General features: G+C 40.2%; 2 protein-coding genes across 5 annotated transcripts in view; one reads left to right on the forward strand and one right to left on the reverse strand.

The window, feature by feature from the left end:
• Window positions 1-15,843, reverse strand: part of NGLY1 (N-glycanase 1) — a 67,561-nt gene extending 51,718 nt beyond the window's left edge. For all 4 annotated transcript variants that reach the window (XM_017893410.1, XM_017893409.1, XM_017893411.1 and 1 more), the window contains exons 1-2: window positions 15,477-15,843; window positions 9,838-9,952 (exon numbers count right to left, since the gene is read on the reverse strand). In XM_017893410.1, coding sequence (XP_017748899.1) covers window positions 9,838-9,952; window positions 15,477-15,607 — 246 coding nt within the window. In that variant the 5' untranslated portion in view covers window positions 15,608-15,843. The remainder of the gene's footprint in view (window positions 1-9,837; window positions 9,953-15,476) is intronic.
• OXSM (3-oxoacyl-ACP synthase, mitochondrial) lies at window positions 14,695-26,592 on the forward strand. The gene is made up of 4 exons (XM_017893414.1): window positions 14,695-15,497; window positions 21,963-22,234; window positions 23,069-24,080; window positions 26,150-26,592. The coding sequence occupies exons 3-4, from the start codon at window positions 23,101-23,103 to the stop codon at window positions 26,550-26,552; spliced, it is 1,383 nt and encodes a 460-aa protein (XP_017748903.1). The 5' UTR covers window positions 14,695-15,497; window positions 21,963-22,234; window positions 23,069-23,100; the 3' UTR covers window positions 26,553-26,592.
• Window positions 26,593-27,794: the final 1,202 nt, after the last annotated feature.

Consider the following 27,794-nt stretch of genomic DNA (forward strand, 5'->3'; position numbering starts at 1 on the left):
GGATTAGAGACTTAAATGTTAGACCTAAAACCATAAAAACCCCAGAAGAAAACCTAGGTAATACCATTCAGGACACAGGCATGGGCAAGGACTTGACGTCTAAAACACCAAAAGCGACAGCAACAAAACCCAAAATTGACAAATGGGATCTAATTAAAGAGCTTTTTGCACAGCAAAAGGAACTACCATCAGAGTGAACAGGCAACCTACAGAATGGGAGAAAAGTTTTGCAATCTACTCATCTGACAAAGGGCTAATATCCAGAACCTATAAAAACTCAATCAAATTTACAAGAAAAAAACAACCCCATCAAAAATGGACAAAGGCTATGAGCAGACACTTCTCAAAAGAAGACATTCATACAAGCAACAGACACATGAACAAGCAACAGACACATGAAAAAATGCTCATCATCACTCGTCATCAGAGAAATGCAAATCAAAACCACAATGAGATATCATCTCATACCAGTTAGAATGGCAATCATTAAAAAATCAGGAAACAACAGGTGCTGGAGAGGATGTGGAGAAACAGGAACACTTTTACACTGTTGGTGGGAGTGTAAACTAGTTCAACCATTGTGGAAAACAGTGTGGCAATTCCTCAAGGATCTAGAGCAAATAATCTTTTATACATTGTTAGTGGAAATACAAATTAGTATGTAAACTAAGAAAAAGAGTATGAAGGTTCCTCAAAAAAACTAAAAGTAGAACTACCATACAATTCACTAATCCTACTGCTAGGCACATATGCAAAAAAAGTAATCATTTTTTAATGATCTTTAATTTAAAAAAAAATTCTTATGCTTAATTTTAAGCATTTTAATTTTTTTTAAATTCTATTTTTTTATTTCAATAGGTTTTTGGGGAAGGGGTTGGTGTCTGGTTACATGGATAATTTCCTTAGTGGTGATTTCTGAGGTTTTGATGCACTTATAACCCGACTAAATGTATAGTCTTTTATCCCTCACACCCTTCCTACTCTTCCCGTCTCCAAGTCCCCAAAGTCCACTGTATGGTTCTTAGGCCTTCGTGTCCACATAGCTTAGCTCCCACTTATAAGTGAGAACTTGTAAGTGAGAACATATAATGTTTAGTTTCCATTCCTGAGTTACCTCACTTAGAATAATGGTCTCCAATTCCATTCAGGTTGGTGATGCCATTCAGGTTGCAAATGCCATTATTTTATTCTTTTTTTTATAGCTGAGTAGTATCCACAGTTATCCGCTTTTTTGTTTGAGACAGAGTTTTGCTCTTGTCACCCAAGTGGGAGTGCAATGGCATGATCTCAACTCAGTGCAACCTCTGCCTCCCGGGTTCAAGTGATTCTCCCCACAGCCTTCTGAACAGCTGGGACTACAAGTGTTCACCACTCCATGCCCAGCAAATTTTTGTATTTTTAGTAGAGATGGGGTTTCTCCATGTTGGCCAGGGTGGTCTTGAACTCCTGACATTGAGTGATCCACCCACAACGGCCTCCCAAAGTGCTAGGATTACAGCCATGAGCCACTACGGCCTGGCCTCCACATTTTTTTCATCCACTTGTTGACTGATGGATTGATTCCATATTTTTGCAATAGCAAATTGTGCTACTATAAACATGTGTGTCCAAGTATCTTTTTCATATAATGACTTCTTTTCCTCTGGGTAGATTTCCAAGTACAGGAATTGCTGGATCAAATGGTAGATCTACTTTTAGTTCTTTAAGGACTCTCCACGTTGTTTTCCATAGTGGTCATACTAGTTTACATTCCCACCAACAGTATAAAAGTTTTCACCAACATCTGTTATTTTTTGATTTTTTAATTTCGGCCATTCTTGCAGGAGTAAGGTGGTGTCACACTGTGGTTTTGATTTGATTTCCCTGATAAAGACGTTGAACATTTTTTCATATGTTTATTGGCCATTTGTATATCTTTTGAGAACTGTCTATTCATGTCCTTAGCCAACTTTTTGATGGGATTTTTTTTCTTGCTGATTTGAGTTCCGTCTAGATTCTAGAGATTGGTCCTTTGTCAGATGCCTAGTTTGTGAAGATTTTCTCCCATTCTGTTGGTTGTCTGTTAACTCTGCTGATTATTTTAGTTGTGCAGAAGCTTTTTAGTATAAGCTCCATCTATTTATCTTTGTTTTTATTGCATTTGCTTTTGGGTTCTTGGTCATGAAGTCTTCATCTAAGCCAATGTCTAGACAGGTTTTTATGATGTTATCTTCTAGAATTTTTATGGTTCCAGGTCTTAGAGGTAAGTCTTTCATACAGCTCCAGTTGATTTTTGTATAAGGTAAGAGATGAGGATCCAGTTTCAATCTTCTACATGTGGCTTGCTAATTATCTCCGCACCAATAAATAGGTGTCCTTTTCCCACTTTATGTTTTGTTTGCTTTGTTGAAGATCAGTTGGCTGTAAGTATTTGGCTTTAATTTCTGAGTTATTTATTCTATTATATTAGTCTATGTGCCTATTTTTATGCCAGTATCATGCTGTTTTGTTGACTACAGTCTTGTTGTATAGTTTGAGGTAAAGTAATGTGATTTGTCCAGATTTGTTTTTTGTTTAGTCTTGTTTTGGCTATGTAGGCTGCTTTTAAAAATTTTAGGACTGTTTCTTTCTAGTTCTATGGAGAATGATGATGGTATTTTGATGGGAATGGCACTGAATTTGGAGATCACTTTTGGTAGTATGGTCATTTTCACAGTATTGATTCTACCCTTCCATGAGTATGGGATGTGTTTGTGTTGTCTATGATTTCCTTCAGCAATGTTTTGTAGTTTTCCTTGTAGAGGTCTTTCACGTGCTTGGTTATGTATATTCCTAAGTATNCATTTTCACAGTATTGATTCTACCCTTCCATGAGTATGGGATGTGTTTGTGTTGTCTATGATTTCCTTCAGCAATGTTTTGTAGTTTTCCTTGTAGAGGTCTTTCACGTGCTTGGTTATGTATATTCCTAAGTATTTTATTTTATTTTATTTTATTTTATTTTATTTTATTTATTTTATTTTATTTTATTTTATTGCAGCTACTATAAAAGGAGTTCTTGATTCTCAGCTCGGTCGCTGTGGTGCACAAATAGTGCTACTGATTTGGGTACATTAATTTTGTATCCTGAAACTTTACTGAATTCATTTATCAGCTCTAGGAGTTTTTTGGATGAGTCTTTAGGGTTTTCCAGGTGTACGATCACATCATCAGCAAACAGCAACAGTTTATTCCTCTTTACCAATTTTGATGTTCTTTATTTCTTTCTCTTGTCTGACTGCTCTGGCTAGGACTTCTAGTACTATGATGAATAGAAGTGGTGAAAGTGGGCATCCTTGTCTTGTTCTGGTTCTCAGGGGGAATGCTTTCTGCTTTTCCCTATTCAGTATACTGTTGGCTGTGAGTCTGTCATACACAGCTTTGATTACCTTAAGGTATGTCCCTTCCATGTCAATTTTGCAGACCTGTCTAGTGCTGTCAGTGAGTACTGAAGTCTCCACTATTATTGTGTTGTCGTCTATCTCATTTCTTAGGTCTAGTAGCAATTGTTTTATAAATTTGGGAGCTCCAATGTTAGGTGCATACATATTTAGGACTGTAATATTTTCCTGTTGAACTAGGCCTTTTATAATTATATAATGCCCTTATTTGTCTTTTTTTAACTGTTGCTTTGAAGTCTGTTTTGTATAAGAATAGCTACTCCTGCTGGCTTTTTGCATGGAATATATTTTTTCACCCCTTTACCTTAAGTTTATGTTAGTCTTTATGCATTCAGTGAGTCTCTTGGAGACAGAGAATACTTGGTTGGTAAATTCTTATTCATTCTGCCATTCTATGGAGCATTTAGGCCACTGACATTCAATGTTAGTACTGAGATGTGAGGTACTATTCTAGTGATCATGCTAGTTGTTGTGTGAATACTTTTTCTGTTTTTTTCATCATGTTATTTATTGTTTTATAGGATCTGTGAGATTTATGCTTTAAGGAGGTTATATTTTGGTATTTCAAGGTTTTATTTCAAGATTTAGAGCTCCTTTTTAGCAGTTCTTGTAGTGCTAGCTTGGTAGTGGCAAATTCTCTTGGCGTTTGTCTGAAAAAGACTATCTTTCCTTCATTTATGAAGCTTAGTTTTGCTGGATGCAAAATTCTTGGCTGACAATTATTTTATTTAAAGAGGCTAAAGATAGGACCCCAATCCCTTCTAGCTTGTAAGGTTTCTACTGAGAAATCTGCTGTTAATCTGATAGGTTTTCCTTTATAGGTTATCTGATGCTTTTGCCTAAGGGCTTGTAAGATTATCTCCTTTGTCTTGACTTTAGATGACCTGAGGACTATGTGCCTAGGTGATGATCTTTTTGAGATGAATTTCCCAAGTGTTCTTTGAGCTTCTTGTATTTGGATATGTAGATCTCTAGCAAGGCCAGAGAAGTTTTCCTCAATTATTTCCTCAAATATGTTTTCCAAGCGTTTAGATGTATTTTCTTCCTCCAGAACACTAATTATTCTTGGGTTTGGTCGTTTAACATAATCCCAAACTTCCTTGGGGCTTTGATCATTTTTTAAATTCTTTTTTGTCTTTGTTGGATTGGGTTAATACAAAAGCCTTGTCTTTGAGCTCTGAAGTTCTCTTCTTCTACTTGTTCAATTCCATTGTTGAAACTTTCCAACGTATTTTGTATTTCCCTAAGTGTGTTCTTCACTTCCAGAAGCTGTAATTGTTTTTTATTTATACTATTTATTTCTCTGGAGATTTTTTTTCATCCATATCCTGTATTACTCTTTAAATTTCTTTCAGTTGGTATTCATCTTTCTCTGGTGTCTCCTTGAGTAACCTAATAATTCTTTTACTGGCAATTCAGAGATTTCTTCTTGGTTTGGATCCATTGCTACTACGCTAGTGTGATCTTTTGGGGATGTTAAAGAACCCTGTTTTGTCATATTACCAGAACTGTTTTTCTGGTTCCTTCTCATTTAGGTATAGACTATGTCAGAGGAAAGATCTGGGGCTCAAGAGCTGCTGTTCAGATTCTTTTGCCCCACAGGGTGGTCCCTTGATGTGGTGCTCTTCCCCCGCTCTAGGAATGGGGCTTCCTGAGAGCTGGACTGCAGTGATTGTTATTGCTCTTCTGGGTCTAGCGACCCAGTAGAGCTACTGGGCTCTGAACTGATATTAGAGAGTATCTGCAAAGAATCCTGTGATGTGATCTGTCTTCAAGTCTCAGTCATAGACATCAGTTCCTACTCTGATGGAGGTGGCAGGGGAGTGAAGTGGACTCCGTGTGGCACCTTGGTTGTAGTTTTGTTTAGCGTGTTGGTTTTCTCGAATTCCAGGTATGCTGGCAGTAAAGCTGTCATGTGGTCAGACTCAGGACCTCTGGTTAGCCAGGATGTTACAGGTGGTGGAATCAGCTGTTGTTTTTTCCTTTCTTGGAAAGGAAGTGATGCTCAGCCAGGAGGTGATGCTTTCAAGACAGCATCAGCTACGGTAGTATCAAGAGGATATAAGCTTGCTCTAGGGTTGACTGGATAAGCATTTGGGTTTCTCAGGTGGTGGGCAGGGCCATAGAGTTCCCAAGAGATTATGTCTTTTCTCTTCAGTTACCAGGATGGGTTGAGAAAGATCATCAGGTGAAGGCAGGGTTAAGCGTGTCTGAGTTCAGACTCTCTTTGGATTGGGCTTGTTGTGGCCGCTGTGGGGGATGGGGGTGTGGTTCTCAGGCCAACGGAGTTATGTTCCCAGGGAGATTACGGCTGTCTCTGCTCCATCATACAGGTTACCAGGGAAGTGAGGGAAAGCCACCAATAACAGGCCTTGCCCAGCTCCCACACAGCCAGAAGGGCCAGTCTCACTCCCACCATAAGCCACCCATAGCACCAAGTTTATAGCCAGGCAGTGTGTGCAGCGCTGAGATTTTGCCCCAGGCTACAAGTCTCCCCACTGAGAAAGCAATCAGGGCTTTCAGGCTTCACCCCCTCCCCCTGCCTTGGCTTCTGTGCTTATATCTGCATTTCCCGTTTGCCGCCTCCCCTATACTCCCCAGTCCAGGAAAATTCATGTTCAGCTGCAAGTTGCATTCTCCCTGTGGTCTTTCCCCAATTCCACTGGCAGTCCTCCCCAAGGACCCCTGTGAGATAAAGTCAGAAATGGCTTCCTTGGTGGCCAGGAGTGCCTGCAGGCTCTTCTCGCCACTTGTTCTACTTTTGTATTTCGCTCAGCTCTCTAAATCCATCTCAGCTCTAGGTAAAGTTAAACCTTTCTCCCATGATCTGGATTTTCAGGTTCCGCAGTGGACTTTCCCCCCTCACACTTCGGGCACTCACAGATTTCCCTCTGTCTCATGGAATTTGCAGCAGCAAGCTGCTTTTTTCAAAGGATCTGTGAATTCTTTTGGTTTTCCTGGAATGTTCCTGTGGTAGTTCTCAGAGCAAAAGTTCACAATGTGAGTTTCCAGGCACTGTTCTGTCAGTCCAATTGGGAGCTGCAAGTTAGTCCTGTCTCCTATCCACCATTTTCCAAAATCAGCATATTGAGGAGATATCTGCATTCCTACGTTTACTGCAGCACTATTCACAATAGCCAAGATATGGAATTAACCTAATTGTCCATCAACAGATAAATGGATAAAGAATATGTGGTATATATACACAATGGAATATTATTCCACCATAAAAAAGAACAAAATCCTGTCATTTGCATCAACATGGATGGAAATGGATGGACCTTATGTTAAGTAAGCCAGATTCAGAAAGACAAATAACACATGTTCTCACTCATATGTGGGAGCTAAAACAACTGATCCCATAGAAGAAAAGAGTGACTGTAAAAACATATTACAAAATTAAATACAAATTTAAAAAAATAAAGAAGAGTGGAATGGCAGTTACCAGAGGCTTGGAGGGATAGAAGGGACTGGGCAATAGAAAGAGATTGGTTAATGGGTACAAAATTATAGTTAAATAGGAATAATTTCTCATGTTCTATAGCACAATAGGGTGACTATGGTTAAGAACAATTCATTGTATATTTCAAAATAGCTAGAAGACAGAATTTTGAATGTTTCTAACACAAAGAGATGATAAATGCTTCAGATCATGGATATTCCACTTATTCAGATTTGATCATTACACATTTGTATGCTTGCTCAAAATATCACCTGCACCCCATAATGTACAACTATTATGTATCCATATAATTATTCTTTAAAAAACCCACCAAATTTCTTTTTGGTAGTAGAGTTCAGTTTCAGCACTATTAGTTCTTCCTAAACTTAGTCGCGCTGATAAAACATTTACTTCAGACAAGTCCTGAGGTGCGATGTTTAAAGCCTAACAGAAACTTTAAGTATAAATTAGTCATATCAAAACCTGTTAATCTTTTCTGAAATTGTGACTCCATTTGCATCCAATACTACTACAAGTCTCAGTGTGGCCTGTTATTTGGCACTGGAGTGACCAACACTGGTTTGCCTGAGGGGTTTTCTGGGATGTGGGACTTTCACTGCTAAAACCAGGTCAGTACTGAGCAAACTGGAATGGCTAGCTATCCTACTTGGCACTCAAATATTTGCTGAATGAAAGACAAATCTAATTCTGTTAAATATGTGACACTTCAACATGAGAAATGCGTAGAGCCTTCAGTTGTCATTTACTCAATTTTCCCAACCAATCTGAATCTTGAAAACTGGCACTTCCTTGAACAAGGAATTTTAAATTCTTTACGTTAAGATGCCTGTGTATCATCTATAATCAGATGACACCATAATTTATATCCCTAGCCTAGTCTCTCCTTTGGCGTTGTAAACTCATATATCCAACTGCTTGACATCTCTACTTGAATATTTGACAGCAAATTAGTCACAATTGTCCAAAGACATAAAACCTGCTACCCTCCAAGGCTTCTCTATCTCAAATAATGATACTCCCATCCAATTAGTTGCTTAAACCAAAACATAGATAAGTCCCTGATTCCTTCCTTTCCCTTATATCTTACATCTAAATCACCAGCAAGTCCTGTTGATTCTGCCACAAAAAGAAATCCTGGATCCATCTACTTCTCTCCATCTCCACCATCAGTACTTTATTCAACAAATCTTTATTGAGTGCCTAACATTTCTAATGTACCAGCATTATTCCAGGAGCTATCAACACAAGGAACAGAAATGACAAAAAGCCCTGCCTTCATGGACCTGACACAAACCACTACCACTTCTTATTTAGACTAATATAATAAGCTTTCTAACTGGTCTCCCTGCTTCATCCCTTGTCCCCATTCCACCACCTCCAAGAATTCTCTTTACAGCAAGCTGGAATAATCTTTTTTTAAGTAGGGAAAAATAATATTTTTCCCTACTTAAAACTTTCCAGATTGGGCACAGTGGCTTACGCCTGTAATCCCAGTACTCTGGGAGGCCAAGGTGGGCAGATCACCTGAGGTCAGGAGTTCGAGACCCACCTGACCAACATGGAGAAATCCCATCTCTACTAAAAATACAAAATCAGCCAGGCATGGTGGCATATGCCTATAATCCCAGCTACTTGGGAGGCTGAGGCAGGAGAATCGCTTGAACCCAGGAGGTGGAGGTTATGGTGAGCCAAGATTGCATCATTGCACTCCAGCCTGGGCAACAAGAGTGAAACTCCATCTCTGATCACATTCTCCGACCTTCCTAGAAAAAAAACAAACAAAAAAATAGAACAAAAAAAAGCCCAATGGTCTCATCTCACTTAGAATAAAGTCTAAGTCTTTTGCTGCAGTCTTCAAGACCCCACGTGTCCTGGTCTCTGCCTCCTTATGCAGCTTATTTCTGTTTCACGGTTACTCCTGCAGGAAATCCTTTACACACATTAATCCTTCTGTCTGAAATACTCTTATTTGAGAGTTTCAGGTACCTGAGATGTTTCAAGTCACAGCTCAAATGTCATCTCCTCAGAGAGGCCTTCCCTGACCACTGCCTGCCATGCAAAGTACTTTTTATTTTATTACCTGGTCTTATTTTCTTCTTTGCACTTATCTTGCTTTCACATCTACTGGCTGTTTAAACTAGTAGAAATCTAAGCTCCACATGAGATGGGATTATATCTACTACTTTGTTCACTACTGTTACTTCAGGGACTGAAATAGAACCTGGGGAGGGAAGCAGAGAGGCATGAAGAAAATTGAATCTTACATAGCAGCTCAGCATATCTCTTTAACAATTTCTACAATTGCCTATTCTGCCTACTGCTGACTACTGAGTCTCTGTAACCTGTTCAAGTTCTTTCAACACTCTACAAAGGAGAACTAGTTAAGGATATAAACATAAAGAAAATTCGGAATCTTAATAACTACTTTCAATGTGTCATAAAATTAAACTACACCACAAGATTCCAAAAGGTAACACCAAAATATTCGTTTGAAGTAAACAAAAAAACATACTGAGACTCCTCTCCTGTCACAGAAGAAACCCCTTCTGTGTGGCAACTGAACTCAGTTTTTCTGTTTACTTCAGACTCTTTTCATTTCCTACTAGAGACAGGTTGCTAGATCTATTAGTATTCACGTGTGCTCACAAATCAGGTTTTTGCTAAAAGTCCAAAGTGAACCACATTTGGTCCTGGGGTTGCATGTTTGACCCTCCCTTATACTAAAGAATTGAGACTCGTAAGAATTTCTCTGTGGAGCGTTGTTATATTTTACTGAAATTTTAAACCATACTTGCTGTGATTTTTAAAGGTCCAATCAGTGAAGAAACAACTATTTCTACTGATTCCCAAAATGATAAATGAAAAAACATTATCTTATTCAAACAATTATTCACCAACATGATAATGACTGCTTTGTACGTGAAGAGGGGAGAGGAAATCCTCGAACATACTTACCTCTTCAAAGCCCATTTCAAATAAACATTCAACAGCTCCTCTGACAGGCAAGAGTCTAGTAGAAAAAGCTGTGTTTCCAATCCGGATAGATCTATATTTTTCATCATTAGGGTTTCTGACAAAAAACAAAAGTTTGATTATACATGGTAATTTATATTTTCATAGTGTTTTGTATTCCTTTTAATATTTTATACTGGCTACATTCCTACATGGTAGCATAGGCTCGAACTTCAAATAAATAGGAAGCAGTCTGGAAAAGTAGTTCAATTTTGTGACTCTTACTTCAATACACATCTAGCACCACCTCACTGTTTAATTTCACACCTCATATTAATGCTGCCACAAAGAAAATCCATGTGACATCTTAATTCTGTGCTGTTAAGTCTAGACACCTTAATGAGTCTTTTAGGCTGTTTAAAAAAAAAATCCATGTAATCTCTGAACAGGGGCAAAAAATTGTATCTGTTTTGTTCTGATGAATTCTCATCATATAGAACGGTGCCTGGCACATATATGGTGGTTAACAAATATTCGTGAAATGAATGAAAGAAACTAAAAAGTTATATAATAACAGATCATGGCTGGGTGCAGTGGCTCACACCTGTAATCCCATCACTTTGGGAGGCCAAGGCTGGTGGATCACGAGGTCAAGAGACTGAGACCATCCAGGCCAACATGGTGAAACCCTGTCTCTACTAAAAATACAAAAATTAGCTGGGCGTGGTGGTGCACACCTGTAGTCCCAGCTACTCGGGAGGCTGAGGTAGGAGAGTCGCTTGAACCTGGGAGGCGGAGGTTGCAGTGAGCTAAGATTGTGCCATTGCACTCCAGCCTGGGCGACAGAGCAAGACTCCGTCTCCAAAAAAACAAAACAAAACAAAACAAACAAAACAGGTCATAGTTCTTCAAAGACTTTACTTTCGACAAACATGACCTAGGTATACCTTTATGGTCACTTGATTTTCTTTCTTCCCTAAACCAGTGATTGTTTTTACTGTAAGTGAAAACAGTAAGTTACATTCTGTGCTGTTAAGTTTAAGGTACATTTTTTTTTTGAGGTGGGGGTCTCCATTCAGTTTAAAATACATTCTTTTTTTTTTTGAGAGGGGGGTCTCGCTCTGTTGCCCAAGCTGGAGTGCAGTGGTGTGACCTCGGCTCACTACAGCCTCTGCCTCCTGGGTACAAGCAATTCTCCCACCTGAGCCTCCCAAGTAGCTGGGATTACAGGTGTGTGCCACCGCTCCTGGCTAAGTTTTGCATTTTTTAAGTAGAGACGGGGTTTCACCATGTCAGCCAGGCTGGTCTCGAACTCCTAACCTCAGGTGATCCACCCGCCTCGGCCTCCCAAAGTGCTGGGGATTACAGGCGTGAGCCACCGCACCTGGCCCAAGACACATTCTCAACACAGTACAGCAATAAAAGGAAGATATAAATTTCTTTTACCATAATTAAGATTTTGAATAGCATACTTGAGACAAGAAACCAGCACATGAAAAGTTTTGGTTTGAGATTTTTAATTACTTTGATAAATCAGAAGAATTGTTTGAAAAAAACATTAAAAGAACATAAGGTTAAGATAATCACAGTATTATATACAAAAGACTCTCAGAACATAGTTTAGGATGATAACTTTCATATCTGACACCAACTGCCTTAAAGTGATAGTGACTTCTTTAAGTACTATGTTAAGGAGGATTCTGAGGCAGTGTCTGGGATCCACAGGAAGATGTACTTCTATAAGAAGCCATCAGCCTGGGGTATGGTATGGTGAGTAGACAAATGCTAGCAAATGACTTATCAACTTTGTCCTATCTACACATGTTCCGTAGGTATTCTGACATAAAAACAAAACCAAAAAGCAAATATTTTAATTTTATAAGTTTTAACAAATTTTGCATTTGTTTTTCACCAGTCAACTACCTATTGCCAAAGTGTCATAAATACTCAATGAATGTTTTTAAACTTTTCCCTAACTTCAAAAATCATATAAGTTTATTACAGAATATTCAGAGACAAAAGCTCTAAATAGTGCTATTCAAAATGTCCACAGATTGGTGCTAATCTACAAATGATTTGCTACCCATATGCAAGAAGTACAGAAATTTTTTGTTTGTTTACAAGGGCATAAAAATGAAGCAAGAAGTACAGAAATGGAATGTTTGGTATATAGCAATTTGATACTGCCATGAAATTTTCAGTGTATTTTACAAAAGTTATTGGTCCATAAGGGATTGGAAATTAAAACAAAAACATTGTTCTTTACTGTACGTAATTTGAGAATCACGGATGGTTGTTAAATACAAAGAAAATTTTATTCTCAACTCTTTATTCTGTGTATTAGATTAGAGTTTCTCAGTCTCAGAACCATTAACACGTGGGACCTTTTCTTAGTGGAGTTTCCTTGAGCACTGCAGAACATTCAGCATTCCTGGCTTCCATGCTACACTGTGTCACAAGTGAGCCTCTCTTTCTTATCACTTAAGAAAACTGAACTATAAGATAATCCTACATTTATCAAAGCTACTTTTAGATAAATGAGGCATCTTTTCCTGACACTCAATGTATTTCACGGGTGATAAACATGTCAGTACCACCAGGATGATATAACCTACTGGTTCAAAACTGCTTGAGCTATTTTAATCTATTCTTTTCCTTACAGCTTTCAGATCTCTACATGCTCGGTCTTTCTCTGGGCGAATTTTCTAGTTTCTTCCTTCTTTCACAATTGTTTAAAAATTCTTATAAAATACACATCAGTTCCCATATAGTTTGTTTTTGTTTTGTTTTTTAAAAAACAAAGTCTTGCTCTGTCACTCCGGCTGGAGTGCAATGGCACTATCAAAGCTCATTGCTGCTTAGAACTCCTGGGCTCAGCAATCCTCCTGCCTCAGCCTCTGAAGTAGCTAGGACTACAGGCAAGCCACCACACCTGGCTTTTTTTTTTTTTTATGAAGAGATGGGGTCTCACTGTGTTGACCCGGCTGCAATCCTTCCACCTGGGGTGTCCTAAAGCCCTGGTATTACAGGCGGGAGCCACTTCGACTGGCCTTTGTTATTTTTGATATATGTTGCTTCCATTTAACTACTGATATACAATATAGATTTTCCTCCTTAGTTTCTAGTGAGATTTATTTATTTATTTATTATTTATTTATTTATTTTTTGAGAAAGGGTCTCACTTTGCCACCCAGGCTAGAATGCAGTGGCATAATCATGGGCTCAAGCCATCCTCCCACCTCCACCCACCAAATAGCTGGGACTACAAGTGTCTGCCACCACGCTTGACTAATTTATTTATTTATTTATTTATTTTTTTTAATTGTATTGTTTTTTGGGGACGGAGTCTCACTCTGTCGCCCAGGCTGGAGTGCAGTGGCCGATCTCAGTTCACTGCAAGCTCCGCCTCCCGGGTTTGCGCCATTCTCCTGCCTCAGCCTCCCGAGTAGCTGGGACTACAGGCGCCCGCCACCTCGCCCGGCTAGTTTTTTGTATTTTTTTTTTGTAGAGACGGGGTTTCGCCATGTTGCCCAGGCTGGTCTCTAACTCCTAAGCTCAAGTAATCTGCCCACCTTGGCCAACCACAGTGCTGGGGTTACACGAGTGAGCCACTGTGCCCAGTGAGCAATTTTATTTTTATATCATCTCTGGACCTCACATTAATCTATTTTTCTCAGTAAAAGAATACTGCAAACAGGGTCCAGCAATGACAGTCACATCCAGTTCCTCAAATTCTATCTTTTTTCTTATTAAATATGTTGAGTAAACTGACCATGGTTTTGTGCATAGACTGATACCAAAGGCCTGACCCTGAAGCCCTCAAAGACTTAGAGGGCTGTAGGGACATTAGACTTCAAACCCATCATATCCCCTTTCCTATCCTTGGAAAAGCAACGCACAAAGACTTTCTTAAACTCTTCTCAGCATTATTCCAGTGTGTCCACTATCCTTTGAGCTCATTGCCACACCCCTCATCTTTCAGAATCTTGAACCCGGGAGGCGGAGGTTGCAGTGAGTCAAGATTGCGCCGCTGCACTCCAGCCTCATCATCAAGAGCAAACTCCGTCTCCAAAAAAAAAAAAATCAGAAACAAGCCATTAGTAAACATTCCTAATGAAGATTATGATGTTAAATGTCATTATTTGCATGCAAAGGTTTCCTCCTCAAACTAAACCTCAGCATTTTCGGTTTCACTAGATTTAAAGCAGAAGTGAGTCTTCGTTACAAGGGCACCTCTTTTTTCTGACTAGTGGGGTTTAAATAGCTTAGTGGCTTTCCAGGTGGTAAGTCTCAGCTAATGAGCTCTGGAGAACCCAGCCTATCAGTTCATTTATGGAGTCCCTTGGCATCCTTGTACTGTGAAGAGCTGTAAGGCCTCAAAGGGTGAAAAAGGTGAGTTGAGAAGGTGTCACAGAGCACGAAGGTGGTCCCCACATAGGTCACAATTATGTAGCTGTGAACAGGCTACATGTTGCATCTTTCATAGCATCTGCCACAAAATAAGGGCTCAACATATTTTCCCTTCAATTTACTTTAAACATCATTACCATTGCCTAAATGAAATATTACTGACATGGATTTTAAAAACTGCACATGTAACTAATGTCTAAAATTGGGTCACAGGAAACATAACCTTGAAACGGAGAAGAATTTCCTCTTAGACTTCATGATAATTTACCAACCACTTAATGCACCAGGGGATGAGGGGAACAGAGAACCTAATTAATTAATCACGGTGACCTGATAAATGAGGTAACACCATAAAGCAAGTGGCGCTCCTTTAACCTCAGTTCCATTTCCCTCCCCCAACACCATGTCTCTCCGTTAAGACACATCATTTGATCTGCAGAGTTGAGGTGGGTACTCATTCAAAATGAATCATCAAACTTGCCTCCCAATTCCCGAAATCTACAAGGTCCCCTAGACCTCTAAAAGTGCAATTTTGCTGACAGGAAAATGAAGCTAATTACTCTCATCCAAGGCGATAACCTCCACGAATTCTTAAAGAGTTTATATAGTAGAGTCCAAGTATTAATATAAAAACCGTAACTTCAAAATACTATAATGTTTCAATCAACAAAAGTGGGCAGAAGAAAACATTAAAAATTTTAAAACCCACCACTTCAGAAGCATATGCTTTAGTACTCGGATAGTCTCAACATGGGAAGAAAACATCACTTTGTCAGTGACTAACTTCTGGTAAGTATGTGGAAATGTAAGCCACTCCGCTCGAGAAAATGCACGCAGGGGGAATGACACGCGCGGTGCGGTTACCGTTGTGTCCTGGTATCTGAGGTCGTTAAACGACGAGAAGAGCGGCAGTGTCTGCAGCACGCCTTCCTACCTCTCCTCCGCCCGGCCCCGCTTCCGGGACTCCAGTTCACCCGCAGCACCCTGACTGCAGGTGCCAAGTCACAACTGCAAAGAAACTTCCTCTTCTCGAGCGGGGGTGGGACTTGGCCGGGTCCCGAGGCCCCTGGCTGACGGGCTCGGACATTAGGAGCAGAACCAGCTCCAGGTCCCGGTCTGTCCGGGCGTCGCTGCCCTCCGAAGCTCAGGCCGGACGCCCCCAGTCCCTGGCCGAGCAAGGCGCCGCGGCCCACCCACCCCGGTACCCGCCGTTCGACCCCGTTGCCCTGCACCTGAGGATGTTGTCAGCATAGGTGAGCAGCAGCTTGGAGGCCTCCAGAAAGGTTTCCGGGGTGTTCTGGCAGAGCTCGGCCACGGCCGGGGACGCCGAGCCTGAGGAGCTGCCCAGCGCCGCCGCCGCCATGCTTGAGCGCCAGCGGCCGCCGCCGCCCCTCGCGCTCCGTGTCCCACACTGAGCAGGCGCTTCAGCGCGCAGCGGCTACCGCAGCCACCGGGAGGGGCGGGGTCGGGGCCTGGGGCGGGGTCGGGGGCCTGGGGCGGGAGCAGGGCAGCTCGGCTGGGAGCTACTGCTGCCCCTTCGGGAGGGGCGAGGGGCTGTTCGGAGCAACGTGGGGGCCCTCGGCCGGCTGGGGCCTGGTGGTACAGGTTGGGGAGGGGTTCCGCAGGGAGGGCGGGGCCTGGGCGCCGGGGCTGAGGGGCGTGGGGCTGGAGGAGGGGGTTGTCGAGTCCTTAGGACGGATGAGCTCGGCTGGAGGGGAGGTCGGTTTTAGTCTAGAGGTACCGGGAGAATGGTGCTGGCACGTGCCACTCAGAAACCCGGATCCCTCAGCGCCCCGGGGCCAGCCTAATTGATCCAGCTATTAAGGTGGAGAAACCGCATGTACCTCTCTCCTTTCCCCACAAATAAAACGACCTTAGAGCCTTCACTTCGCAGATTGTCAGGAGGTTCTACATAGATGTGGATGCAAGACCCCAGAAGGAAGGAGCAACAAACGTCAAAAGCAAAACCATGGCTATGAACTCTGCTGGGTTTGTTACGTGGATTCTTTTCACAATTTGGCGAATGACTGAAAATCTAAGTCCCAGCTCAACTAGTATATGATTCCTCTGTAAGGAAGTGTATTTTTAAACCGTAGGTTGCAACGTCATAATGGATTGTGGATTCGGTTTACTGCGTGGTGACCAGCGTAAAACACATGCATAATAATTACGCAATATTATAGAATGTCGGGGGCGGGAAGGGAAGAAAATAAAAATTTGCATCCCACACAGTAAGGGGTATTATTTTGTGACTTGCTTTTTAGGTATATCATGTGATCAAGGTCTTTTATTCCTCTTAGAAGATGCATCCCTAACTACTTTAATCCAGTCTCTGCCCCACCATGTCCTTGAAAGTGTACTTTACCACTGGCTTCCTTCTTTGCAGAAATTCCTTTTCAACCTCACCAAGTATTTGTCTTGACTTTATTTCTTAAGATAAGTGATTTGCCTGAATAACTTCTTTTAAATTTCTTGATGTTTCATCTGTTTGCTTTTAAGACTTGAAATTTTCTTCCAGAATCTCCGAGCAAGACCCTAAGCTATGCCATCTACTTCAATGACTTTTCGTCTCCCAGATATACGTACGCTTTTAATAAATATGTAGATCTTTGGACCAGCTTCCAAGTATGGCGTGTTCAACAGATAGTAGTGCGTTGCTAACTTCTGTAACTAAAATTTTCAGTGGCTTAACACAAGAGTAATTTCTTTCTGGCTCATATAACAGTTTAATAATACAGGTGTCATAATGTCAGTGGGCCCAGTCTCCTTCCATCCCTTAGAACAGGGGTCAAGAAACATTTTCTGTAAAGGGCCACATAGTAAGTGTTTTAGGCTTTGTGAGCCATAAGGTCTGTCTCAACTATTTAACTCTGCCTCTACAGTTGTAGCTCCACAGACAATACTTGAAAATAAATGGACATGGTTATGTTCTAGTGAAATTTTATTTACAAATCCAGGCAGCCTGCTTGGACAAAAAAAAAAAAAAGTCACACCTACTTTTAACCACATAAGCCCAGAAATGACATACAGCATTTTCTCTACTATATCATTGCTAAGAATGAGGCCTCATCAAGATAAAAGAGGGTGTTTCAGTAAGGCCAGATTTACAAAAAATAAAAATAAAAATAAAAAAACATAAAAAGATAAAAGGGGAGAGTCTGGGAAATGTAGTCTCCTACAACTACACAATGGATTAGGGGCTTGGGTCTCGGGATATAGCTATCACAAACTTTATTCCTCTTCATTTGGGTTTCTTTTTTCCATTGATACATTTATTTATACTTTACTAATTATATGAGAATAATATATATTATGCAGTATTTGTGACTTTTTAAAATGCAACAGAACTCTTTTTTTTTTTTTTTCAAATAAAAATTTAGGGGCTGGACATGGTGGCTCATGCCTATAATCCCAATACTTTGGGAGGCTGAGGTAGGTGAATCGCTTGAGCCCAGGAGTTCGAGACCACCCTGGGCAACATGGCAAGACCCCATCTCTACCAAAAAAAAAAAAAAAAAAAGAAAAGGAAGATTGTCTATATACAAAACACCAAAGTGGAAATGCTCTGGTATTGAAGCAGAGGTGTCAAGTAAAGGGCAGAAAGCTGCTAGCTCAGGCTTCCCTCTGACAGATAGAATAGTCATAGGGTACTTTTGTGGGGGAACAAAATGACTTGTTTTTCTCTTCATAATAGTTTGTTTCCTCAACTAAAACGCTATCTCACTGTCAGTTATCACTAGTTTTGTCTTCCCTATTTGATTAAAAGTCTCTTGTGCCATCTGTCTCAGACTGCTTTGCACACAGCAGGTTCTGAATAAAGAGTTGTTGGTTAATCACTTAATGTAGTCACACAATAGTGAATCACTATACAAATTCCTGAAAGACTTCAACCCCTCTCCTTGCTAATGGTTTTATGGAGGTTAACTTTTAATATCACCAAACCAATCCTGGGAAAAATTTAGAGAGTTCTTTTTTCTGTTTTATTAAAGAATAGTGTTAGTCAGGCGCGGTAGTGCACGCCTGGAGTCCCAGCTACCTGGGAGGCTGAGAGGCAGGGGAATCGCTTGAACCCAGGAGGCAGAGGTTGCAGTGAGCTGAGATCGCCCCACTGCGCTCCAGCCTACGCGACAGAGCAGGACTCTCTCAAAAAGAAGAAGGAAAAAAAAAAAGAAGAATGCCATGATACATCAACTCTAAAATGATGTTTTAATAAAGGTGAAATCCTGGAAAAAAATATCTTTATTTTGGGACAAATATAAATAAATAAAATAAAATAAAAGAACAAGAATTTCAATGCTGATTTAGTACTAGACCATTCTTTGGTTGTTTGAAACAACGATGGGTATAAAAGGTAGGGTAACTTACTCAGCTTTTCTAAAGGAAACGGAAGAATTAGAGTATCTCCAACTTGATTGAAGTGGAGGAAGCAGCCAGGAAAATGAGAGACAAAGTCCCTTATTATAATGGATTCCCTTAATAGTTTTATAAATGGCGGTATTCAAAAGAGATTATAGTTACTCAAGAACTTTAACGGAAGTGTTACTAAAGAGTTATTTGGAAGGACTTAAATTTCAGATGTTTTTTTAAAATGGTGATTTCTATGATTTTATGGACTACATTTTTATCACAATATTAATGCTATGGCATTGGTTTTCGCAAAAGTCATTTGGTGAGATGCACAAAAAGTGCATGTGTACTCTCAAATATAAGGATAAATGTTGATTTATTCATTCCATAATTCACTTATTCATCATATATTTATGAAGTGACTACTAGTTGCTCAGCACTGTGAAGGAGACAAGCATGGTCCCTACTTTCATAGAAGTCATAAGTTTACAGCAGTGGTTGGACAAGCAACAGCAGCATCAGCAGGAAACTTGTCAGGAAAACAAATTCTGAAGCTCCATCTTTAAAGGTGGGGCCCAGCAATCTGTGTGGTAACAAGCCCTGCAGGTGATTTTGATACACAGGAAACTTTGAGAACTACTAGTTTAGACAGAGGGAAATTTCATTGAGGGCTGCAGTTTCAGTGATGGGGGACAATTTGAACAGAGGCCTTAAATTGAGAGGTTGAGAAGGTGAGAAAGGAGAGGACTTGCTAGCTGTGAGGGACTCCCCACCCTCCTTAAATCATGTACAGTATCCTAGTAATGTTTCCTTCTCAACATCTCCTACATCTCTCCTCGCCATTGCCCTGAGAGCCTCATCGTGTTGCATCCATTCTTTCTTCCCTGTGTCCATTTCCACATCCTTCCAATCCACCCTACTCATTTGTGCAACAGTGATCTTTCTAAAGCACCCATCTGATCATGTTGTTCTCCTGGTAAAAAGTTTTCTATGGCTCCCTCTACCCACATTCTAAAGTCAAATGGTGTCAGGAACCAGGCTGGTAACTTAAATATTTTAAGTGGCTTTGTTCAAGACAAAGAGGAGTAAGAGAGACTCCGGTGAAGGGAATGAGAGAGTTTACCATGTCTTTTCGAGAGGAGTTTAGAATCAATAAAAGAATGTTGCACTCCAAATTATACCATGGAGGCTAGCATATGCTCTCTGAACTACAGGATTAAATCCAAAGTCCTCAGTATGATACCCCAGGCTTTTGTGACCTGGGCCCTGCCTTACTCTCATGCTTTTACTGTTGCTTTGTCCCACACTTCAAATTTGACATGGGCCACATACTTAGCTGTTTGTGGAAGATACCATGACACTTCATTTCTCCAGGCCTTTTTTCTACTCTTCCTGCCAGGATGCCCTTTCCCACCCAATTTACTAGACAAATATTCATTTCCAAGATGCAGTTCAAGGATCATTTCTCTGAAGCCTTTTCTGATTTTACAAGGTAGCACGGACCTCATTGTCTCTTCTGTGTTACAATAGTTCCGCTACAGCTCTTGTTTCTGTAGTTTGCACTTACTTGTTTCTAATGGGTTGACCACGAACTTTATTAGACCAAGAACTTCTTGAAAGCAAGAGCCATACCTCTACTCAGTTTTGCATTCAAACTTCAAGCATTGATAGCAAGAAAATGAATGGTTGTTGAAAATACCAAAAGTACAGAGATGAGAAAACTTAGGATCAATCAAGACATGTATAGTATGAAAATCAGTTTGCTGGGTGGAAAGCTCAATAGAGAATGGGAGCCATAACTGGAAAGATAGTTTTGAATCAGATTACAAAGAATTTAAGGCAGACCTAAAAAGTCTTAATAGGAGGGTAGGATAAGCAGAGCCCATTTGAAGATTTTGGTGCAAGAAGACACCATGGGATTGTAGCAGGAAATATAGTACCAAATATGTAAAGCTATAAAATATCATAAAATTTCCCACCCTTTTCCAGATCAAAGAAAAGGTGATGAGGTAGATACAAAATGACGGGTTTTTTACTTTTGGAAAGATTTTGTCACCTCTTAGCCAAGATGATTTTGTGATATTACAAAAGAAATAGCACATTAAAATTGTATGTTTCATATGAGTTCAGCTTCAGAGAAAGTATTGTAGGTATTTTCACACTATTATTTTAAAGACAGCAATGAAAAAGAGATCAAGTTTAGGTACTTACTCATCAAGTGTTAGTTTTTTTTATAACACGTGTTTAATTCTTCTTAAAGTAACTCTATTTGTCACTGAATGAGGATCATACTAGAGGTGACTGGTTAGGCCTGGGACGAAGGTCAAACTGGACTTTGCTGAATTATTTTAAACAAAATAGATTTCCAAACTCATTTAAATCCAGGACCAACCTGGAAAAGCTAAGCTTGACTCACATTCTTCTGCAGGGGTAGGAAAGAATGCAGAGGACTCTACTTGGAAACAATGGCTTCAAGAGGCATTACCCAGAAAGAAACATAATATGACTAGAAGGTCCAGATGAAGATTCTATGGTCAACCATTTTTCTAAAGAAGAGCAAGGACTAAACTCATGCCTGGGATAGCATGTGAAAAACAGATGTTCAATGAATACCATCTTGTCGACTTCTTGCTTTTTTTACATTTTCATGTTGTATTTTCCCTTTATCGATTTGCAATCCGCTCTGAGCAAACAGTTAATGAATTTTTCAGACACTTAGAAACAAAAGTCTCCATTGTTACAATGGGTGTGATATTTTTAAGTACTGTCTCAAATCCGGTGATAATTTTTTTTTTTAAGTGAAAGAAGTTTATTAGGAAAGTAAAGGAACAAGAATGACTACTCCATAAGCAGAGCAGCCTGGTGACAACTTTTAAAAAGTAAAAACTTTACTACAAAACCATTTGTTTATTGTAGAAAAGCTTTATTAAATAAAGCCAAGCAAAAATGAGGGAAAGATCACAATCATTATACATCTTGGAGATCTTTAAAGAATTATTTTGAAAAAAACGGATATATACTGTTTTGTAACTATGTCTCCTAACAAATAGTCTCAACATCTCATTAATAAATATTCACCCGTAGAGTTATTTTAAACGGCTGCATGACATTTGGATGTACCACAAGATACACAACAAATTTCCTGATGTTGGCCATTTTGGTTAGTTCTTCTTTACTCACAAGTACTAATAACGTTGCGAGATATAGCAATAACTTTGTGACTGCAGTCATTTCCTTAATTCTTTCTTACAATTCCAGTAGAATACGATGGTGTCCCTTCTCCGACAAAAAGGAATGTTTGGGCATTATTACTGCCAAAGAAAAATGCCTTTCTGATGGGTGAAAATGCTATCTCATCGCATTATTTGCAGGTCCTTGATTATCGGCGAGTCACTGAGGTTCCGAGAGAGGTGTCTCTGCTAAGGCAAACAGCGACCCAGCCACCTCCCAAGGTCTGACCTCCGCCAAGGTGACGCGGCGTAAAGTCAACCGGCGGAAGGGGAGTCGGACGAGACGCATGCGTGGGAGCGCGCATGAGCGTACGTGGGAGCGCGCATGAGCGTACGTGCGCGTGCGCGTGCGCTCGAGCGCGTCATCGCCTAGGACGGTGGCGAGTGTGTCTGGAGCTGTAAACGTGTTACAGGTATCGCTCGCTACCCTCCTCCTTCGCCCCTCCTTTCCTCCTTTACAGTCAAATCCAGTCAGGGTTGAATTTCGAGAGGGGAGTCCGAGGACTTAGGGCCTGATTTCTTTTTCTGTCGCCATGCTGCTTCAGGTGTGTACATGTGTGGTGGTGACTGAGGCAGTACAGGGAGTGACTACACCCTATTACTCCCGCTCCTGGCCTTTGTGGTACCCTTGAAGTGATCCACCAGTCCTAACCCCTCCTTCCACAGATGATTCAATTGGAGAAGTTTAGAGGAGTGGAAAGACTCGCCCCCTTCCCCCAGTCTTGGTCACAGAGTCTGTTTCCAACCCACATATCCAGACGCTCAGTCTAGGGCTCTTGGCCCTGGGTGGCGTTTTGAAAAGGCTCGTTGTCCTTAATTATTGAAGATTGATAAAGCCCACTTACTTACTTAAGAGAATATGCCCTGAAATGTGTTTTCTGTGCCACTGACACCAGAAATGCTATTTAGAAGAAGTTATCAGTAATCCTGACAAAGGATGCTTCCTGCAACTCATATCAGGCTGGAGGTGCCTTTATATTTTTCACTGAATTACTGTTTTGGTGAATCGAATGAATCATCAATTCATTTATTTGTCTTCAAATGTCTGAGGGCACTTACAGTCTAGAAAAGGAGATAAGTTTAAACAGGTAGTTTGATGTTAAGGTATAAATTGAAATTATGTACCATTTTCCCTGTGTTCATTAGCAGCTCATATCAAGCACCCAAAGGAACACCTTGGATGTTTTTCCTTAGGCCCTTAAGCTATTTAAAAGAATACCTCCTAGATGTGTTGTGGTCTTTCACAGGAAAGTGTTTCTGATCATCTGAATCTCCAATCATGTCCAATTGCCTGCAAAATTTCCTCAAAATTACAAGCACTCGTCTTCTGTGTTCAAGATTATGCCAACAGTTAACAAGAAGTAAAAGGAAGTTTTTCGGAACTGAGCCAATATCCAGATTGCATAGGCGAGTTGTCATTACCGGCATTGGCTTAGTGACTCCTCTTGGTGTTGGAACTCACTTGGTTTGGGATCGTCTTATCGCAGGAGAGAGTGGAATTGTTTCACTGGTTGGTGAAGAGTATAAGAGTATCCCTTGCAGTGTTGCTGCTTATGTGCCAAGAGGTAGTGATGAAGGTCAGTTCAATGAACAAAACTTTGTGTCCAAATCAGATATCAAGTCCATGTCTTCTGCCACCATCATGGCCATTGGGGCTGCAGAATTAGCCATGAAGGATTCTGGCTGGCATCCTCAGTCAGAAGCTGATCAAGTGGCTACTGGTGTTGCAATTGGCATGGGAATGATTCCTCTTGAAGTGGTTTCTGAAACTTTTTTGAATTTTCAGACAAAAGGTTACAATAGAGTTAGCCCATTTTTTGTCCCTAAGATTCTGATCAATATGGCAGCAGGCCAGGTCAGCATTCGATATAAACTCAAGGGCCCAAATCATGCAGTATCCACAGCCTGTACCTCAGGAGCTCATGCTGTGGGAGACTCTTTTAGATTTATAGCCCATGGTGATGCTGATGTGATGGTGGCTGGAGGTACAGATTCTTGTATTAGCCCTTTATCTCTTGCTGGGTTTTCCAGAGCCCGGGCTCTGAGCACAAACTCAGATCCCAAGTTGGCCTGTCGACCATTTCATCCAAAGAGAGATGGTTTTGTAATGGGAGAAGGTGCAGCTGTGCTGGTGCTGGAAGAATATGAACATGCTGTTCAAAGAAGAGCCCGGATCTATGCAGAAGTTTTGGGCTATGGACTCTCAGGTGATGCTGGTCACATAACTGCCCCTGATCCTGAAGGAGAAGGTGCCTTAAGGTAAAAATGGGTTATTTCCTTCTAAATATTTCTCTAAATAAGACACTTTATTGGGAGTCCCAAATTAGGGAAAATTGTAGTGTCTGGCCTTGGTGTACCGAATCTCTATTGTTTTAATTTTTAGAGTAAACAAGATTATTTAATTCTTTGCTTAAGATATTTGAAGTATTTCAAAGCATTTGAACATCCTTACAAAATTGCATTTGAGTTAAAACCAATGGAGTTGCGAAAAAGACCATGTGTGCCTTTGCCAACTTTTCATGCCTCCATTTGTGCTTAAGCATCAGTGTGCTCGCTCCCAAAGTCCTCTTCTTTGACCCTTCATCAGACTTGGAAAGTAAAGTCAACCCTTCTAGATGTGTCTGGTCTTTGCTCCATTTCAACAGGATTCTGTTCTTTTCAACAGGATTCTATTCTTTTCAAATCAGCACTTCTCAAACTATAATCACCTAGGGATCTTATTTAAAATGCTGATTCTGATTCTGTGGGTCTAGGGTAGTGCTTGAGATTCTGTTTTGTTTTGTTTTTTTAAAGACAGGGTCTCTCTTTATTGCTTATGCTAGTCTTATCTCACTGCAGTCTCTAACTCCTGGGCTCAAGCAATCCTGTCACCTCAGCTTCTTGAGTAGCTGGGACTATACGAATGCACCACTGAGACCAGTTTTTTTTTTTTTTTTTTTTTGTAGAGATGGGGTTTCACTTTATTTCCCAGACTGGGAGATTCTGTAGTTCTAGCAGGTGATGGTGATACTGCTGGTTTAAGGACTACATTTAAGTTAACTGTTATAGATTAGTGCATTTAAAATGAAAAAAAAAAGTCCCTGATAATGTGTTAATAGATAGCTAATAGCTATTAAATCGTATTATGTTTTACTTAGTTAAATTAGCCAGAGTTAGCAACCTTTTCTGTAATGGGAAAAATATAGTAAATATTTTTGGCTTTATGGGCCATGGAGTCTGTTGCAACTAATCCACTCTGCCATTGTCATATGAAAGCAGCCGTAGACAGTATGTAAATGAGTGGGCGTGAATGTGTTCCAGTGAAAACTATTTACAAAAATAGGCATCTAGCCAGGGCCATAGTTTACCTACCCCTAAATTATATGTTTGAATTTTATTTTGTTTTGTTTTCTTTTTTCTTTTTTTTTTTTTTTTTAATAGAGTTGGGGTCTTGCTATGTTGCCAGAGCCAGAGCTGGTCTCAAACTCCTGGCCTCAAGCAGTTCTGCCTTGGCCTCCCAAAGTGCTGGGATTATAGGCGTGAGCTACCATGCCTGGCCTACTTTTGAATTTTAGTGAGTAGTTGCTGGTGCTAAAAATGTCATTCATAGTAACAAAACAGATGAAGAAATGGTTATAAGTTCACAGGAAACCTTTCAGCGTACTTTAAATTATACTCTGAGCTGGCTGTTAAGAAATATATATACACACACACGCGTACATACGTGTATATTTCTCTTAGGAACTAAAGGAAGATGAGATCCAAAACGTTTTCAGAGGTTCTTTCAGATATATTGTTTACTCTTAAGTTTGTTTGGCTTAGTTTGCCTATGTAATTTTTTGTTTAGAATTCTTATGGCCTAAATAAAGAGGATTTGGAAAGATTATTTGAAACAATGAAACAGTAGATTATTGGGAAGTATGCCAAGTTTTAAATTTAAATGTGAAAGAAAAATCATAATTATAATTCTCATAAAAAATTGCCACACTCCAAAATCCCTGGAAGAAAATTATTCTAGTCTTGAGTCAACATGATATTTTTTCCCCAAGGAAAATGCCAATGCAAATAAATGAAATTATATTTTATTTGAGATTATACAATCTTGCATTGGCTTGTGTGTTTAACTCTTGGTGATGAACCAGTCCAAGGTAGTGAGTGTGACTCTTTATTCCCATAGAGATGACATCCTAACTCACATGGTAATCCAAGATAGCATTCCGTTACTAGAACAAGGGATTCTTTTCATCCAGTGTACTTGGATACCTACATTTGTTTCACATAAGCCATACAGATAAAGAGACTTTTGTTCAAATTAAACTTAGTCCTGATGTATTTTCTTGTTTTATTAGGTGTATGGCTGCTGCTTTAAAAGATGCAGGTGTACAGCCTGAAGAGATATCCTATATAAATGCACATGCTACTTCCACACCATTGGGAGATGCTGCTGAAAACAAAGCAATCAAACATCTCTTCAAAGACCATGCATATGCCCTTGCAGTTTCCTCAACTAAGGGAGCAACAGGACATCTGCTGGGAGCTGCAGGGGCGGCCGAGGCAGCTTTTACCACATTAGCTTGTTATTATCAAAAACTACCACCTACTTTAAACCTGGATTGTACAGAACCAGAATTTGATCTCAACTATGTTCCACTAAAGGCACAGGAATGGAAAACTGAGAAAAGATTTATTGGCCTCACCAATTCTTTTGGTTTTGGTGGTACTAATGCAACACTTTGTATTGCTGGAATGTAGAACGAATCATTTGTAATTAAATACTGATTTTTAAATGTTATATGTGAAGAAATTATATATTTATACATTGATACCCAGATATCCTTTATGTTAGGGTTTCTCAACCTTGGCACTATTAATATTTGGATAAGATGATTGTTTGTCAGGAAAAGGGGGATTGTGCTGTACATTGTTGGGTGTTTAACGCCATCCTGATCCCTTCTTAATCTATTCTAATAGCACTCTCTTCCCCAGTTGTGACAACCAAAAGTGTTTCCAGATATTGCCAAATGTTTTCTGGGGGACAAAATAACCGCCGTACCCCACCGCCTATGAGAACCATGAATCTATATTTTCCTAATACTTTAGGTCAAACAATTTTCTATAACATTTGAGCTGCTCCTGTCCCTTTCAACTCCTCTTTACTAGGCAGGGTTGCTATACTATAGAACTCCAGGCATACCATTTCCATACAATACGTGGGAAGGAATATAACAAAGTTTGCATCAGCATTCTTTGAGTAAAACTGTCAGCCAGTAATGATCTATTTACTCCTTAAACACCTAGTCCTCTTTCCTTCATATTATTCATACTGTAAGTCAGTAATGAAATTTCTCTAAACTCCCAAGCCATCAATTCTCTGAAAGAAGAAACTGAAATTGATTTGACATTTCTTATTCTTTTTGTCTTTATGTTGGCACCTAGTGATTAACGGAGATAAAGAATCTTTGGGACGTGGAGCAGAAACTGTTCGAGACTCGGGTCACGTCCCCTTGGCTCTCCTCTAACTTTTTTGAAGCTTTGCTAGTTTCCTATGTTTTCCCAACATCCTACTACACATGTTGGTGGTCCCTCTACCTCTCTGCCTTGTTTTCTCTAAAGCCAAGGGATCTTGTTCATCCGCAGCAGCCTGGAACTGTTGGTAGGGGGAAGGGAACATATTCCCCAGAGGCAATACTCAACCAGTGAGGGATGAGGACAGTTGGTGGCTAAATGCCTCAGCCTCCTTTCAGAAGGATATCTATGGTTCTCCACAGTTCTTCCCAGGGTCCCCAGTGAAACAGAGCTTTAGTTACCCACAGTATTAGCTAGCTCTAACACTCGTTCTCTGGCTTTTATTTTCCCTTTCCCATTCTCCCTGATTTTTAATCTTGTTCCCATGAATCACCTCCCAAACAAACCGCTTTTTCTCAGGTTCTGCTTTCTGGGCAACTCAAACTAAGGATGTTTATGTTGTAGTGGGGGTTTATATATCAATGGTAT

This window comes from Rhinopithecus bieti, unplaced genomic scaffold (genome assembly GCF_001698545.2).
Source record: "Rhinopithecus bieti isolate Rb0 unplaced genomic scaffold, ASM169854v2 scaffold_23460, whole genome shotgun sequence".
Lineage (NCBI taxonomy): Eukaryota > Metazoa > Chordata > Mammalia > Primates > Cercopithecidae > Rhinopithecus > Rhinopithecus bieti.

Bases quoted from the DNA above. Each gene is read 5' to 3' on its own strand.
- OXSM (XM_017893414.1), top strand. From the start codon at position 23,101: ATGTCCAATTGCCTGCAAAATTTCCTCAAAATTACAAGCACTCGTCTT. The intron at 24,081-26,149 runs GTAAAAATGGGT...TTGTTTTATTAG, and splicing joins GAAGGAGAAGGTGCCTTAAG to GTGTATGGCTGCTGCTTTAA.